At 37.2% G+C, this 15,789-nt stretch overlaps 1 protein-coding gene across 7 annotated transcripts in view; it reads right to left on the reverse strand.

Moving 5' to 3' along the window:
- clcn2a (chloride channel, voltage-sensitive 2a) overlaps positions 1–15,789 on the reverse strand; it is a 165,603-nt gene that overhangs the window by 21,981 nt on the left and 127,833 nt on the right. For 6 of the 7 annotated variants that reach the window (XM_087238592.1, XM_087238591.1, XM_087238588.1 and 3 more), the window contains 8 exons: positions 14,738–14,822; positions 11,824–11,982; positions 9,493–9,562; positions 8,992–9,102; positions 8,457–8,667; positions 8,223–8,356; positions 3,936–4,114; positions 62–170 (listed from right to left, as the gene is read on the reverse strand). In XM_087238592.1, the coding sequence (XP_087094718.1) occupies positions 62–170; positions 3,936–4,114; positions 8,223–8,356; positions 8,457–8,667; positions 8,992–9,102; positions 9,493–9,562; positions 11,824–11,982; positions 14,738–14,822 (1,058 nt within the window). Of the gene's footprint in view, positions 1–61; positions 171–3,935; positions 4,115–8,222; positions 8,357–8,456; positions 8,668–8,991; positions 9,103–9,193; positions 9,248–9,492; positions 9,563–11,823; positions 11,983–14,737; positions 14,823–15,789 lie in introns of those variants that run through there. The other variant, XM_087238593.1, reaches the window with a different exon arrangement.

Below are 15,789 nucleotides of genomic sequence, written 5' to 3' on the forward strand. Positions count from 1 at the left end.
AGTTCGCAACACACCATACATGAGTGGGAGTTGAACGTGTGAGTAAGTGCTATATACACACTGTTGAGTGAGTCTGTGTTGCTGATTGCAGACACCGTCTTCAGAGCAGACTTGAGGGGGATCTGGGAGTTAGTCAACGTGGGGCTGTAGGAGGACTCTTCAGTGGAGATCTGGAGGAAAACAGTCTGTTAGATCCACTTATTAGCAAGGTACATAACTAAAGCAGACTTCACATACTCCCAGCTGTCTAACTGACAGCCTGCTGGGAAGGAATTCTTTGGGATGAAACGGAAAACATGAAAAATATAGCTGACGGTGATCTGACAATCCTTTGTTCTTCCTAAGGAATACAGCTGGGAGCCGCAGACTCCAAAAACAATGTCAGTCTAACATTGAGCATAATTAAAGAACTACCCAAAACTGAAAGTTGTTTATTACAGCCTGCATGCTGTTCTGAGTTATATATATGTATGTAGATCTGCGAAAACTCTTAGTAAACGCTTAGCTGTAAACATACAATATAAATGAATCATAAAAAATGAGACCAGCATGTGACTCACGCTGTATTCTGAGTCTTCTGAAGCCAAACTAAACAGACCGATTGTCCTTAATTATGGAAAATGTCCCACTCCTACTCCTCATTCTCTGCAAATCTCATTCTCCATCCCACGCATTAGCTAACGTGAAAACCACTGCCTTGGGGAAAATTGGAATAAAACTGTTGCACATAAGTCCATTTAAACTCTGTATTTTATTTAAATATTTATTGAAGCAACCTTCTACACCAGTGGTCACCAAACTTGTTCCTGGAGGGCCGGTGTCCTGCAGATTTTAGCTCCAACCCTAATCAAACACACCTGAACAAGCTAATCAAGGTCTTACTAGGTATACTTGAAACATCCAGGCAGGTGTGTTGAGGTAAGTTGGAGCTAAATCCTGCAGGGACACCGGCCCTCCAGGACCAGGATTGGTGACCCCTGTTCTACACCATCTGATTTTGATTCTGTCAAGTAAAATGAAAGTAATTACAGTTTAAAATAAATGTTTCTAAAAAATATTATTATAATTTATCTACTATTTCCCCAGTACTGGGTTGCGGCTGGAAGAACATCCACTATGTAAAACATATGCTGGATAAATTGGCGGTTCATTCCACGGTGGTGAACCCTGATAAAATAAAGGGACTACGCCGAAGGAAAATGAATGAATGTATCAAGTGTTTTAGGCAAATATAGTGTAAAGCAGGGGTTACCAAACTCAGTCCTGGTCTGGTGTCCTGCAGATTTTAGCTCAGCGTGCGACATTCTGTTGTGTGATGCTGCTAAAAGGGGCGAAAAGAGGTCATGTTTTGATCCTTGATTGGTCTCACGCAGTCAAGTCATGCAATTTTGCAGGTCAGAGTTCACCAAGCTTGAACTTTGCACCTCAGCAACCTGTGAAACTTGACGCATGACCCTGCGTTTCTGGTCTGACGCATTTGCGTGCGTATGAATGGAAGTGTATGGGAGGAAAAGCCCAGTGTGACCGCAGCTTTACTAGGCTTTCTAGAAACATCCTTGCAGGTGTGTTGAGGCAAGTTGGAGCTAAAATCTGCAGGACACCAGCCCTCCAGGACTGAGCTTGAGAACCCCTTGTGTAGATCATATAAATAGCAATTTTCTATGTTAAAACATCTAATCCATACTTTCACATTTACAATTAGCTGTCAAAATGTTAAATTAAATGAGCATTCACTGCATTCATTTACCACATGGAAACCATTGGGTTACAGCAAGGGTCTCAAACTCAAATTGGTGAAGGGCCATATCAGTGACTGACAATTCATAGGAGGGCCGCTTTAACAGTCAAGTACACCAGAAAACTGATGTAACTGATACACTCTTCCCCAGAGTATATACAGTCAAAGCTCCTTCTTTCTGTTTTGTTTTTGTTGTACATATTAAATAGTTCTAGGTTAAACTGCTATGAAAATACTACAATTTAATAATAGGCATAATGATTATTATGATTATTCTGTCCCAATCAAGTTTAAGAGATTGCAAGAACAGCAGAAAGCAGATTGGGTAACTTTACTGACTTCACTGGCAATTGTTCTTCTCAATATCTTTCTTTTTCTTGTTAAACTACAACAAAGAGGGGGGAAAATATCATGTTCAATTTAGCCAGCAGTAAAATTTTACTAATGCAGATTTTTTAATACAAATCTTAACATGAATATGGGGAAAATGTAAATGTATTAAATGCGACAATTTGAATCGAATATTAGCAAATTGATCATATTTACACCATCATTATAATGTGTAAGCCATGGAAATGAGTTTATACAACAAAATACAGGTGGTAGAAAACAAATTATAATCAAATGCCCCTCAAAGAGGGACCCGCAAATAGAACACAGTGAATGGCAGTTCGACACCTCTGAGTTCCAGAAAACATCTTTAGCATTTCAGTACATTTAATTACAAAATTTAAATTATTATTAAAAGAGTAATGAATAATATCTATTTTTTATTTTTACTTTATTTCAAGCAACATTCTCATTTAATTTTCATTCTGTCAAGTACAATGAAAACAATCAAATTGCTACATTATTAGGAAACATATCCAAGAGCATGTTTTATTGTCAAATATAGACCAAGTCGTCAGTCATTCATTTTCTTTTCAGCTTAGTCTGTTTATTAATCAGGGGTCCTTGCTCAAGCAAATTGATTTCTTTATTCCCCAAGTTCAAAGTAGAGTGTATTGTGTGACACAGATTGTAAAATTGTAGTTTTTCACATATGAACGTTTTTTTTGTTGTCTTTTTTTACTGTAATTTGCCATAAAAATAAAATTCTAAAAAGAATCGCTAAATTATTATTTAAAAATTTCGAAAAGAAATGTGAATTTCAGACTACTTTTTATACTGTTGTGATGCTTAAGATCACTTTGAGAATATGTAATGCTTTTTAAGCATATATACAGTAGTATATACTATAAATAGTATACATTACAAATATATTTGTTAAAACCCATAACATGAAAATTATTTGTGATTAACAATTAGCTGTCAAATGTTAATATTAGTACATCCTTTATAGTTTAATCATCAATAACATTTACTCTATGTGGATGAGTAAACAAATAAATACAGAATTATTAGACAGCCTGTGAAGTTTACAATTACTAAAAACAGACTTTGCAATTTTGAGAAATAATTGCAAGATATTAACTCAGAATGGCAAGAAAAATTAGAACGGAGAGAAATAAAGTAAGAATTGTAAACTATAAACTGTTTTAACAAGACTATCAGAGTCGCAAAGTCTGAGAATAAAGTCTGAAATGTTTTAAGCAAGAATTGCAAGAAGTACAATTTAAATTCTGGGGATAAAAGTCAGAATTGTGAGATGTTAACTTAGGATTGCAAAATAATAGTAAGTCATAGTTATTTTTTTTAAGGTGGCTCGGTGGTTAGCACAATCGCCACACAGCAAGAAGGTTGCTGGTTTGAGTCCCGGCCGGGCCAGTTGTCGTTTCTATGTGGAGTTTGCATGTTCTCCCTGTGTTAGCGTGGGATTCCTCCGGGAGCTCCGGTTTCCCCCACAGTCTAAAGACATGCGCTATAGGTGAATTGAATAAACTAAATTGGCCATAGTGTATGAGTGTGTGTGAGAATGAGTGTGTGTGGTTGTTCCCTAGTACTGGGTTGTAGCTGGAAGATTCTCTGCTGCGTAAAACAAGCTGGAATAGTTGGTGGTTCATTCCACTGTTGCAACCTCTGAAATAGAGACTAAGCTTAAGGAAAATGAGAACATTATCTTAAATGTTTTTACCCTGTTGTAAAAAAAAGGGTTTCATAGATCATATAATTATAATGCATGTCATCTAACATCAGTTACTGCTTCAGATCCCTTTTAACTCTGCCTTTTAACTAATGCTCTAAGTAGGGCTCCTACCAGGAAACGTACGCCGCGGCCAGCCTTGGGAGGTGAATCCGGTGTGAAGGTGGGCACATGGGTGCCGTTGTCCTGTGCTCGCTCTCTCAGATACTCCAGCCTGCGGGGCCGGCCGAGCTGCTGAGAGAGCAGCGACTGAAGCTGAGAGCGCTCGATCGAACCCAGCAGGATCATGGACTCTGGAGCCAGGGGACACAGGCAGGGGAGACAGCAAAGAGACCAGAAAGAGAGGGAAAGAGAGAGAGACAGAAATGAGAGAGACACAGCGGGACAGCTGGAGGAACAGGGGACAGCAAAGGGAAATGGTGGGAGGGCAGGAAAGGAGATGGAGAAGGTAAAGAATGTGTCTGTCACAGGGCATGAGGTGGAACTGTGGGATAACATTGCCAACTGTGAGCTTTCATCTGGGAACATCAAGCAAATGAATGGAAAGGAAACTACTAAAAGCAGTAACAGCCCAAAGTGTTTTCAGCCACATCATTAAACTAATTTGTATGACTCTTTTTAGCTTCTCTGTAGCTCATTTTTAGTTTTTAAAGGTCCCATGAAATTAAAATAAAGTTTTATAGATGTTAGTATCAGTATTATACATTTTTAGGATATCTATAAGCTAGTGTTCTCTAAAACAGCGACAGATATAAATCTGGTATGAACATGTAACGCTTGTAGTTTTTACTTCTGCTGAAATGGATCAACAGTTTTATTCACATCACCTCACACTATAGTTTCTCATCACATCATAACCAATCAGATGCTCTCTAGTATCTGACATGCCCCGCCCTCTTTAAGACACTTCTCCTTTGCTTTTCAATTCATGCACTTGAGATCAATCACTCTCAGTGGCAGAGAGGTTATAAACAAAACACTATTGGCTGTTTTAAAAAAAGAGAGGAGCTACACTATGTCCCACCCTCTCATCGTGTTTGGGTTGAAATTATGTCAAACACTGAATAAAAATTCATACTTCAAAGCACTTCAGGGGACCTTTAAATAATAATGCACCCAGAAATTAAAATATGCTCACCATTTATACTTGAGTATTTTTTCTTCTGTTGAGCACAAATTAAGATATTTGAAGGAATGTTGGAAACTTACAGTCATTTACATCCATATAAATGAAAAATACAGTGGATGTCAGTTTCCAGCATCCTTTAAAATATCTTTTTTTGATATTTAAACAGACAAAATGAACTCAAACAAGTTTGAATCAAGTGGGAGAAATGACTGAATTTTCATTTTGGGGTGAGCTAATTTGTAAGCTACTTTCAGAAGCTCTACCACCACAGGCATATATATAACTGAACCTTTTTAGTGTTAGTCCAATATATTACACACAAAGTCTATCAGCTGATTCTGCACAATAAAAACCTAAATGTTACCCTTGAAATAAGCACACATTTTTTTGGCATCGTAAAAAAAAGAGATGACTGCAGTTTACTCAATGCCCAATGGATTTTTAAAATGGTTTAAAAATCTCTACATAGAGCCCCATATTTTTGATATCCATCTTCAGGCCCACACACATTTAGGAACACATCCAGGTAGAGGCTAACCATATAAGGTTAAAGATGGATCAGGCTTTTCCTTCTTGTTTAATGGCGACTAACTCATTAGAAGCATTAACACCACCTACTGTGTCGGATGTGAATTTAAATGTTAGCTATCACAAGATTGTTGACATGATTTATATGTACAATGTTTATGAAAGTGCTTTTCAACCAGAAGCAGCGACCGTTGTTGTTGTTTTTTTGTATTGTGATGCAGTTCCTAGCGAAGCGGAATATTAAAGGTGCAGTAGGTGATTGTCTTCAGAAACTATTTTTATTGCGCTGGTTGAAAGTCTCTTCACATTCCGATAGCACTGATTAAAGTAAATGATCTAAATGCATTTATATGTATTTTAACATTCTGGATAAAACACAATCTAAAAAATATTTATCCAATTAAATATTGTCGGATCGACTAATAACTCAATTATGATAGGTATCTCAAACTGTCAACAAATTTAAATTTGTCTTTAAGCAGACAGACGTCCTCCGCACACACATGTAAAGCACAGATCTACATTTAATAGAGAGATATCAGGCAACCTCTGCATCAACCTGAACTTCTTTCTGAAAGACCAAAACCCTAAACCCTGAAATCAATTACTTTTGTATGCTCAGGGGAAATGACGTAATGCAGTTCAAAACAAGGATCTGAGGGATGACACCACGGCTGAAGGATTACACTTCAACAGGTATGTTTTAAAACTATTTTAGCCATGCAAAGCTTATGTAGATTGTTCTTGTCTATGAATGGGTTTATATGCACTGTAATATTGTTCAGCCACTGAAACATTCGCCAAAACATTGGCTATTTTCAATTTCATGGAGTACCTATTACAGCATCGATAATATAGTTGGTTAAATAGACCTAAGCATTTGTTAGTTGTTCAAATGTAAAAGGAGATGAAAACAAACGACGTACGAGGATCAGCTAACACAAATGAAAATGAAAAGTCACTTGTTGTCTTTGTAGTGTAAACTTAAGTGTATTGTAAAAAGATGACAGGATATTTCTGTTTTTAGCCCTGCTTTTTTCTGATTTAATTGTTATTTAGTTAAAAAACAAAACATAAGTAAATGTGCCCTTCCGCCAAACCAGCTTTAGTGAGGTAAAGTTTGATTTATTTTCACACATTTGTTCATTTTTAAACGTCGACAGCCTGTGACAGTTTTTTGGTAGATATAATTCCTGCATCCGCTGGCCTGTCAACAACTACACTTGATAAAGTGAATCAGAAACAGCTTTGTTGCCAGTGCGTGTCTCCACAGAGTTTTCTAACTGGTGAATGATATGATCTTCTAGTGTTATGTCTAATAGGTACGCGTTCATGACTTAAGGAGACATGAATTTGGATGGCATGGGAGGGATGTAAAATTTCTAAGCTAAATGACACAACAGTTGGCGTGGCTTGTTTTTCTACTGTGAGCTGAATGGATGTAGTAAAGTAGACATTTCATTCTGAAATTGGGGGAAAAGGGTTTGGGGAGTGTTATTAGAATCTAACAGACTCCTCCTCCTCCTCCTCACTATTACTGTCTGTTGTTAAAACTAACAGTGTAGCAGCTGGTTAAATATGCTAGCTACACCCAATTGAAAAAAAAAATAATAAGTGCTTTTACAGCTTTCAATTAAAGATTAGAAGGACAACCCTTTTTTCTTAATGACATGCACAGATGAATTGTTCACTACAAAACAAGCAATGTGAGCTAACACAATTATATGGTTAGTTTTGCTTTCTTGGGGACTTTAACACTACACGAAATACTACAAATAAATAAATACACTTTTTATCAATACATTGAACCATAACATCTTGACTGTAGGTTCTGATGAGAAATTTAGTTCATGTCATGTCATCCTGTTATTTATTAATGTGTAATGTGTACCCCATCCCTAAGCCCACTCCTTACAGTAATGAAAATAACAGTATTTATTAGCATTACAACAATGATGCTATATGTACACTATGCGCACATTCTTAGCAGTAACTTCTAGCTGTAACCATTACTATTATCAGAAGTACCTCCCACTGCAATGCCTCAAATAACTTATTCATAAACTAATCTAGAATGACAAAGAAATCGTTCTTGCAGGACTCTCAGTGTTCATCAAGACTCTTTGGATTCATCTTCAATGCCTCCTCCATCTTACCCCAGATATGCTCAATAAAGATCATGTCTGGTGACTGGGCTGGCCAATCCTGGAGTACCTTGACCTTCTTTGCTTTCAGGAACTTTGATGTGGAGGCTGTAGTATGAGAAGGAGCGCTATCCTGCTATCCTTGCCCTCTCCTGTGATTTGTAATGTAATTGGCAGCACAAATGCATTAACCAGTACTATCAGCAGGTGTACTTCCCAATTGGGGGCCTGGATTGTGTGGTCGGGATTGTGTGTCCTAAAATGTGTGTAGATCTGCAGCTGGATAATATTGTTTTTCAGGATTCTTATTATAAAAGAAATTAAAAGCTACTTTGCTGTCTAGATATTGGCATCGGCAATTGGAATCCTATTTGCTGACTGAAATCTTGCCAAAAGTGGCAAAGTGGCTCAGCAATCAAAGATTGATATTGCAGCAGAGTTATTGCAGCAGAATCACTTCATATCAAGAAAAAATAGGGGAAAACACACTCAAGGAAGAAGACAGTCTAAAAAGTCTGATGTGAGATGGCTGTTTTAAAGATATCTGCCATTTTGCCCCCTCTGCAACAGTACAGTACAGTAATTTTCTTATTATCTCACCTTTGGACTCGACGAGGGCCAGGGTTTTAAGCTGGCCCGTCACAAGTGCCTCCTGGAGGTCCCGGTAAGAGGAGGAGAGAGTGATATAGCGCACATCTCTCACCATTATATCCTCCACGCGGATATTATATTTCCTACAGGTTAAAAATGAAAGGACAAAGCGGGGTGAGCATTAGAAATGCCAGGGGAATGACATGAGGGTGATGACAATTTCAATAACGTAACAGGACTCACTCCTGTCCCCAGCCCAGCTCTGGCAGATAGGGAAGTTTCTGGATCCGGATGATGGAGTCGTAGAGGGACGGCTGTAGACTCTGAGCCACGGCATTGGCCAGGATCACAGCGATCATCACGGGCAGGATGTGCGAGATTTGACCGGTCAGCTCGAACACGATGACGGCGGTGGACACGGTGTGAGTGACTGCGCCAGAAAGAGCCGCCGCCCCTGTGGAAATCACCATTTCGTCCCGCATCAAATTACAGTAGCAGTCACCCGCCGCAAGCCATCTGATTTCCTATTGTGCTCCTGACAAGCTTTCTGCTCCACTGCACAACGCAACGCTACCACCGAAGCCATTTCCACAGGCGAGATCTAATTTGGCTGTTGGTCTGTGCGGGTTAATGAAAAATGTATGACTCTTGCATACAACGCCCTGCAGGTTCAATTACGTGTGTGTATAAGATCTCGCCGAGACGGGCTCAAACTGATGGCTTTTGAAAGGAAACAAATGGACATCTGTGTGAAGGCATGCACAATGGACGCTCTCACCTACAACTGCGTAACCGCCGGGAACTATAGGATACACAGTGCTGTCGGCGTGTATCCCGTCGGGGAAGAAGGCTGCCATACTTTCGCCCACCAGTCGACCGAATGCGGCCCCTGTACGACACACAGAATTCGTATTGTCGATATTTTGTCGACTAGAAAAACAAGACGCATATTTATAACACATATTTTGATGTATACTCACACACATTGACTCCAGAATAAAGCTGCAGTGATTTTTCACGAGTTTATACACAGGCTTTAGTGAGTCAGACAGTGATGAGGGATGGAAATGGAGAACACGATCGCAGGAAAAGGAAACAACCATTAAGAACAAACTGAAACTGGATGGCTGGTATGAACACAAGTGCAAAGTAATGGCGCTAGCTCATACAATAGTGACTTGAAATGAAAACAAAACAAAATAATAATAACAGAAAACACATTTCCCACAATGTGGTCGACTTTTAAAAGCAACACATGCATACGCTATAAATCACATACCAATGAGGAACACCGGCATGAAGGCCCCGCAAGGCACAGGCATTGTTGTAGCCACGGCTGACATCCAGAACTATGGGAAAACATTCAAAAGACTGAAGGTCGCACACTTGAACGAAGACATCCTTTAATAATTAATCTGTTTCACATGTGCACTCATCATGCTGTGCAGAAAATCAGAACTGCTGCAGACTGAAATCTCTGCTGATTTTCAATACAACAGCATGAAAGTTTTAACACAGCAGTTCGATAAACAATACGTATTAAGCAGCTGACATTTCGGACACAAAATGACTAGAATAATTAATAATTGAAACAATTAAAAAAGAGATCAAAGTAATTATAAAACTGAATCTGACAGCTATGTAATACAATGTTACAATTGCTTCTCTGAAATGCTTGATTGGGCACTTGAAACATTTCTAGATAATACCTCAATAAAAACACCCATAGTACCTAACAAAAGTCTTGCCGTCTAAGTTTTAGAATCAACAAATAATAACTTGATTTCTAGTTGATTATTTGGTATCAGAATTGGCTTATTTGAAAGGCAAGGGCCTTTAGAATATGCTTACTTTACCAAAATAAAATATGATCATGCTTTGATTTTTTTTTATTCAATTAGGACAGTACGATTTGACTGTGCTTAGACAAAAGTCTTGTCCCTTAAGAGAAACAATGTCCAGTATAGAGTATAAAGTCATGGTGCAGTGGAGAAAGAATGAATATTGTGTATGACTCCCATGAGCTTGGACAACTGCATCCATACATCTCTGCAATGCCTCAAATAACTTATTCATAAACTAATCTGGAATGACAAAGAAAGCATTTTTGCGGGACTTCCAGAGTTCATCAACATTCTTTGGACTCATCTTCAATGCCTCCTCCTTCATCTTACCCAAGGAATGCTCAACAATGTTCATGTCTGGTGACTGGGCTGGCCAATCCTGGAGCACCAAGACCTTCTTTGCTTTCAGGAACTTTGATGTGGAGGCTGAAGTATGAGAAGGAGCATTATCCTGCTGAAGAATTTGCCCTCTCCTGGGGTTTGTAATGTAATGGGCAGCACAAATGTCTTAATACCTCAGGCTTTTAATCCATGTCATCCACTCTGCAGATCTCTTGAACACCCCCATACTGAATGTAACCCTAAACCATGATTTTTCCTTCACCAAACTTGACTGATTTCTATTATAATCTTGGGTCCATGCGGGTTGCAACTGGTCTTCTCCAGTGTTTGTGATGATTGGGATGCAGTTCAACAGATGAATTATCCAAAATCTTCCTTCTGCCACTTTCCAAATGATCAACTAGAAGTCAAGTTTTTATTTGTTGCTCTCACAACTAGAATCGATGACAAGACTTTTGTCAGGCAGTGTAATAAAGATTCAGTTTAAACTATTTGCCTATGGCTATCCTAAAACAACTTTTGCTTAACCGATTGTTCTTTGCTTTCTATTGGATTATGTGATAATAAACAGGTAATATTTTAAAATAGTTTTTTCCTAAAGGTATAGTTCACCCAAACATGAAAACTGTCATTATTTGCTCGCCCTTCACTTGTTCCAAACCTATTTGAGATCTTTCTTCCTCCTTCTGTTCACAAAAGATGATATTTTGAAGAAAGTTGGAAAACCTGTAACCATTGACTTCCATAGTATTTATAGTATTCCATTTACATTATATTTTCTCAACTACGGATGTAAAAGATTACAGATTTTTAGCTTTCTTCAAAATGTCTTTCGTTTTGAACAAAAGAAAAGAATTCATAAAGGTTTATAAGCACTAGAGCTTGATTAAATAGTGCATTATCAATTTTGGGTGAACTAAATCAAAACTTTAAATCAACATTTTATGTCCCTTGCTATACTGATGTGTTCAAATGATGGCATATAATGCAAATGTTAAACAGACTATGAAAAACCAAAAAAGAAAAAAAAAACTTTTTGAAATCATTTTTTACTCTATTATTATACCATTATATATGTCTTGCTATTTCACTAGAAGGCATGAGTTAGTTAGTTAGTTAGTAAGTTAGTTATTTAGTTAGTTAAATACATCATAAATACAAAAACAATAATTAATAATAAAATAAACAGTGTAAATTATAAATAGTTTCTATAGAAAGCCAATCCTTCATTTAGATTATTTAGTACTTGGTTTGTGGATTGTAATTCATAGAAAGATAACTCTACAAGTTATGCTTACTTACTTGTCATCTGTAACTCAAGTACAGTATATCTTTGTTGCCTGTTTTGCATGTAAACTTTCCAAATCTAACATAATATAATATTATAATAATAATATTATTTTACAGAGCATGGCGAGACTCACCTTCATGACAATGAAGAGGAGGAGTGTGATAAACACACTGACTTGTGGGTGCTTCCAGGCCTGAGGTACGTGACTTGAGTACTCAAACTCCTCAGCAACACCTTGCTTGTACCAGGTCAGGTTGTCAAACAGTGCCACCAGTGACTCATGTTGAGTCAGCTAAATGAGGAGGCAGAGCAGTTTGTTATTTAATGCTTAATTACTGATTTAGAACAAATAAATCTATCAGCAGGCAGCAGACTCGAAAGACTCATATTAAAAAGGAGCAAAATATTGAGAAAGATAACCAATATTTGTGTGTTTTTTTAAGAGTATTGGGATTTTTCACAGCTAGCAAATGTAAGTAATTTAAGAGTAGTTCAACATGGATATGTGCAAACCAAGTTATCTCAGATATCAATGTTATGAATGTGACCGCTCAGAAACAATTATTTTTTCTTTATTCAACAAATAATACACCATTAACCTCTCCTACAAAGAAAAGACTGGATGGTCAGTGTGTAATACAATTCCAAAGGTATTTGCAACACAAAGGAATTTGCTTGGAATGGACACAGAGAAATGGTCAAGCTACTATACAACTTGCTTGAGACTTAAGCTTTTAATGTAAACCTTTATTCCCTATTTGTGTGAAATCAGTTGTTTTACAACAAGCTCATGTATTAATATCATGGTTTTAATCCTCCTGCAATCAATGTTTTAACACTACCACAGCTAAACAAGATTGTGGATAGTTCATGTTCGATGTCCCTGGGAAGATAATTTGGTGTACTGAACGATCATTTACTTTTTATGTTTATACATGTGCAACATATTAACATTTTAAGAAACTTTAAACATTTCTGCATCAGCTTACACCCAGAATGCATATGCAAATTACCAAACTTTTTAACAAAGGACTATAGGGCGTGCCCCGGGGGAGTTAGCTTTCCCATTGTTCAGTTCAGCTCTCGAGGGTGTTACAAGCACACCCTTATAAAAGCTGGTGACACACTGGAGAACACCTGAAGAAGAAGAACCGACACACACCCTAGGAGAGGGAGTTGTTCTATTTCAGCTTCTCTTCAGGTCTAGGGAGCAGGCATGGACCCTGACAAAAATGGGTTAAATGCACAGCTCAGACATTCCCATTCCCACACCGATACCCTTCTTTCTTTCTTTTAAAGTTCCATTTTGTATAAAGAAAGGTGCCTGTGCATATTTATGAATCAAATGCTTTAAACTTTGATTATGTGACCCGGCTTAAACCTAAATGAGTTTTTATTTTTAATAGCAATAGCTGTAGTTGAAGTCTGTTTAAATGATCGCAGGACAATTCGTTTGTTTGAATATAAGGAGTAGATTCTTTTAAAGACCCCTTCAAATTAATCTTCACGTTGAGCTAATTTGCTACACCAAAGACTATAGAATGCACAAGATGTGTCACTCGTATAGTTTTGAATAGTGAAAAGTGTAACAATAAAGATGGTTGCTCCAGTGAAGGAAGCCCCTCCTTCAAGTAAAGGAATTGATTGATATTGACTGACAATTCTCCGGGGGAGGGACTTTGTTTACATGTGTGTTTTTATGACAGTTTCTGCAGCTTCATTGTTATAAACCTGTCTGGGATCGACAAATGCGCTTAGATCTCGAGACATGAGAAATGTATTTACATGAAGCTTGAAATCTCTACGTTTAAACATACTTGTAAATTAATTTCAAGTTATCAAGACGATTACAAGTTTTGTAATCTGGATGAAATTATCATGAGTCTGTCAATTGCAAATCACATGACAACAACCATTTAAAGGCCCACAAACTTGTAAACAATTTCGCTGTCATTTTGAGAGAATATTTGCCATCAGAAATAAGTTGTTGGAATAATTCTGCTGCATTATTCAGAGGATGATACTGTGTTACACGTACAGTCATTCAAAGAGATGGGAGCTGCACTTGCATGCCTAAAAGGCATTTTAAGATGGCTGCTGGGTGGAATGACTTTACTTTGTGCATAAAAAGACCACCTCAGGAGTGTTCTCTTGTGAGTCTGTTTGAGGTTCTATATATTTATGATTTGTGAATGCAGAGAAGGGGGGGAACTTACTGAAATATGGAAAGAGGATTACATTAAACATGAACTATGCTCAACACATTCAAAATACAGAGTAAAAGAGATATAGAAGAACTGTGCAACAAAACTCTGTAATGCTGAGTAAATCAGAGGATATGCTGTATCTATTTACGTATATTGGTTGCGTTTATTTACTTATAAGGGACAGTTTTCTCAAAAGTAAAATGTAATGTACCTTTTGATTTTACGCACTTTCAAGCCATGGGTGTATATGGCTTTCTTTTTCAAACATTATATAACTATTCTTATAATAAAGGCTGTTCATTTTTGATACATAAATTATTAAACATTGATAGTTAATAGAAGCTTCTTTTAATCTGTTATTATTATTGTGATATACACACATAGCAGATATTAAGATGATCAAGCTGAGAAATACTGTAATGAAATCGGTTCAAAATTCATTAATGCACAAAAAGCTGGGGTCTGAGTTTTTATGAAGTTAAGTGGTGGAGGAAAATGGTTTGAGATCACTTCATTGCTGAAGAGAACCAACAAAAAACTGGGTTTTCTTTTGAGTCCATTAAGTTGTGAACACCTAAAAGGACTGAGACCTCTTTCGATAGGTTTCCTTTCTAGTTTGCTTTAACTTAACTTGTTTTTGATCTTTTAAAATGAGCTATATGAGAAAATTTTTTACTGTACAGTTAGGTTAGGGTTAGAAAAACAAGGTAACATGTATGTGCAAAGTTGCTTATAGTCAACAGAAATGCCTGTTGAGGTAGCAAAATTAAGAATAAGCATATATTAAGCATGCAAGTCAAGTCAAAAATGTGGAGAAGAGATAAGTCTTGAACATCAAACCTGGCCTGCCATGAACTGTCCAAACCCTGGAGGAAAGGTAAGTGTTGATATAAGAAGAGTCACCACTGCTGGATACACTAGTCTTCTACAGGAACCCAAAATTGAGAAGAAAAAAAATGAATTATTTGTATGAAATAAATACATATAAACAGTACTATACACTCACCGGTCACTTTATTAGGTACACCTCTTCAACTGTTTGCTAATAAAAAAAAATGTTATCAGCTAATCAAATGGCACTCAGTGCTTTTAGACATGTAGATATGGTCAAGATGATCTGCTGAAGATAAATAATTTAAGTCACACTGAATGTGGCAGGGCTGCTGCTTCTAGATGGGCTGTTATGAGTATTTTTTACACATAAATCATCAGTACAGTTTACAGACAATGGTCTGAAAATAATAAAATATCCAGTGAGTGCCATTTCTGTGGGTGAAAATAGCTTGTTGAGACTCCAAAATTACACCAAAATTAGTAATGGTAAATTGTAAAAAGGTTTCTGGACTAATGAGTCTCAAAATTGGCTTAAGTTGGATTATAGAAGCAGAATTTGGCTGAAATAACATGAAAAGGATGGATATTGTATCATCGGTTCAGGCTGTGGCTGGTGTAATGGTGTGAAGGAGATTTTCTTGGCACACTTTGAGCTGCTTAGTACTAATTGAGCATTTTTAAATGCCACAGCAAACCTGATTATCGTTGCTGACCATGTCCATTCTTTTTGACTACATAATTATATTAAGTAGTCATAATATCATATAAATCATATTGTGATGGCTCTCCAGCAGAATAGTGCATCATGCCACAAAGCTCCAATTCTCTCAAACTGATTTCCTGAACATGGCAATGAGTTTAATCCTCCACAGTCATCATATTTTGTATTGAAAATGTGTATTGCTGATCGGCTAACAAATCTGGGTTGGTATTGCAAAATTGTGGACCAAAATCTCTGAGGGATATTTCCAGTGACTTCATGCCAGCAGGCATAGAATGTAAAATGACGTTAATCTTTAGTTCTATTTTGGTTGCGACATCAGGTGACCAAAATTTTA

The sequence above is a fragment of the Danio rerio genome, chromosome 2 (assembly GCF_052040795.2).
Source record: "Danio rerio strain M-AB ecotype USA chromosome 2, GRCz13ab, whole genome shotgun sequence".
Lineage (NCBI taxonomy): Eukaryota > Metazoa > Chordata > Actinopteri > Cypriniformes > Danionidae > Danio > Danio rerio.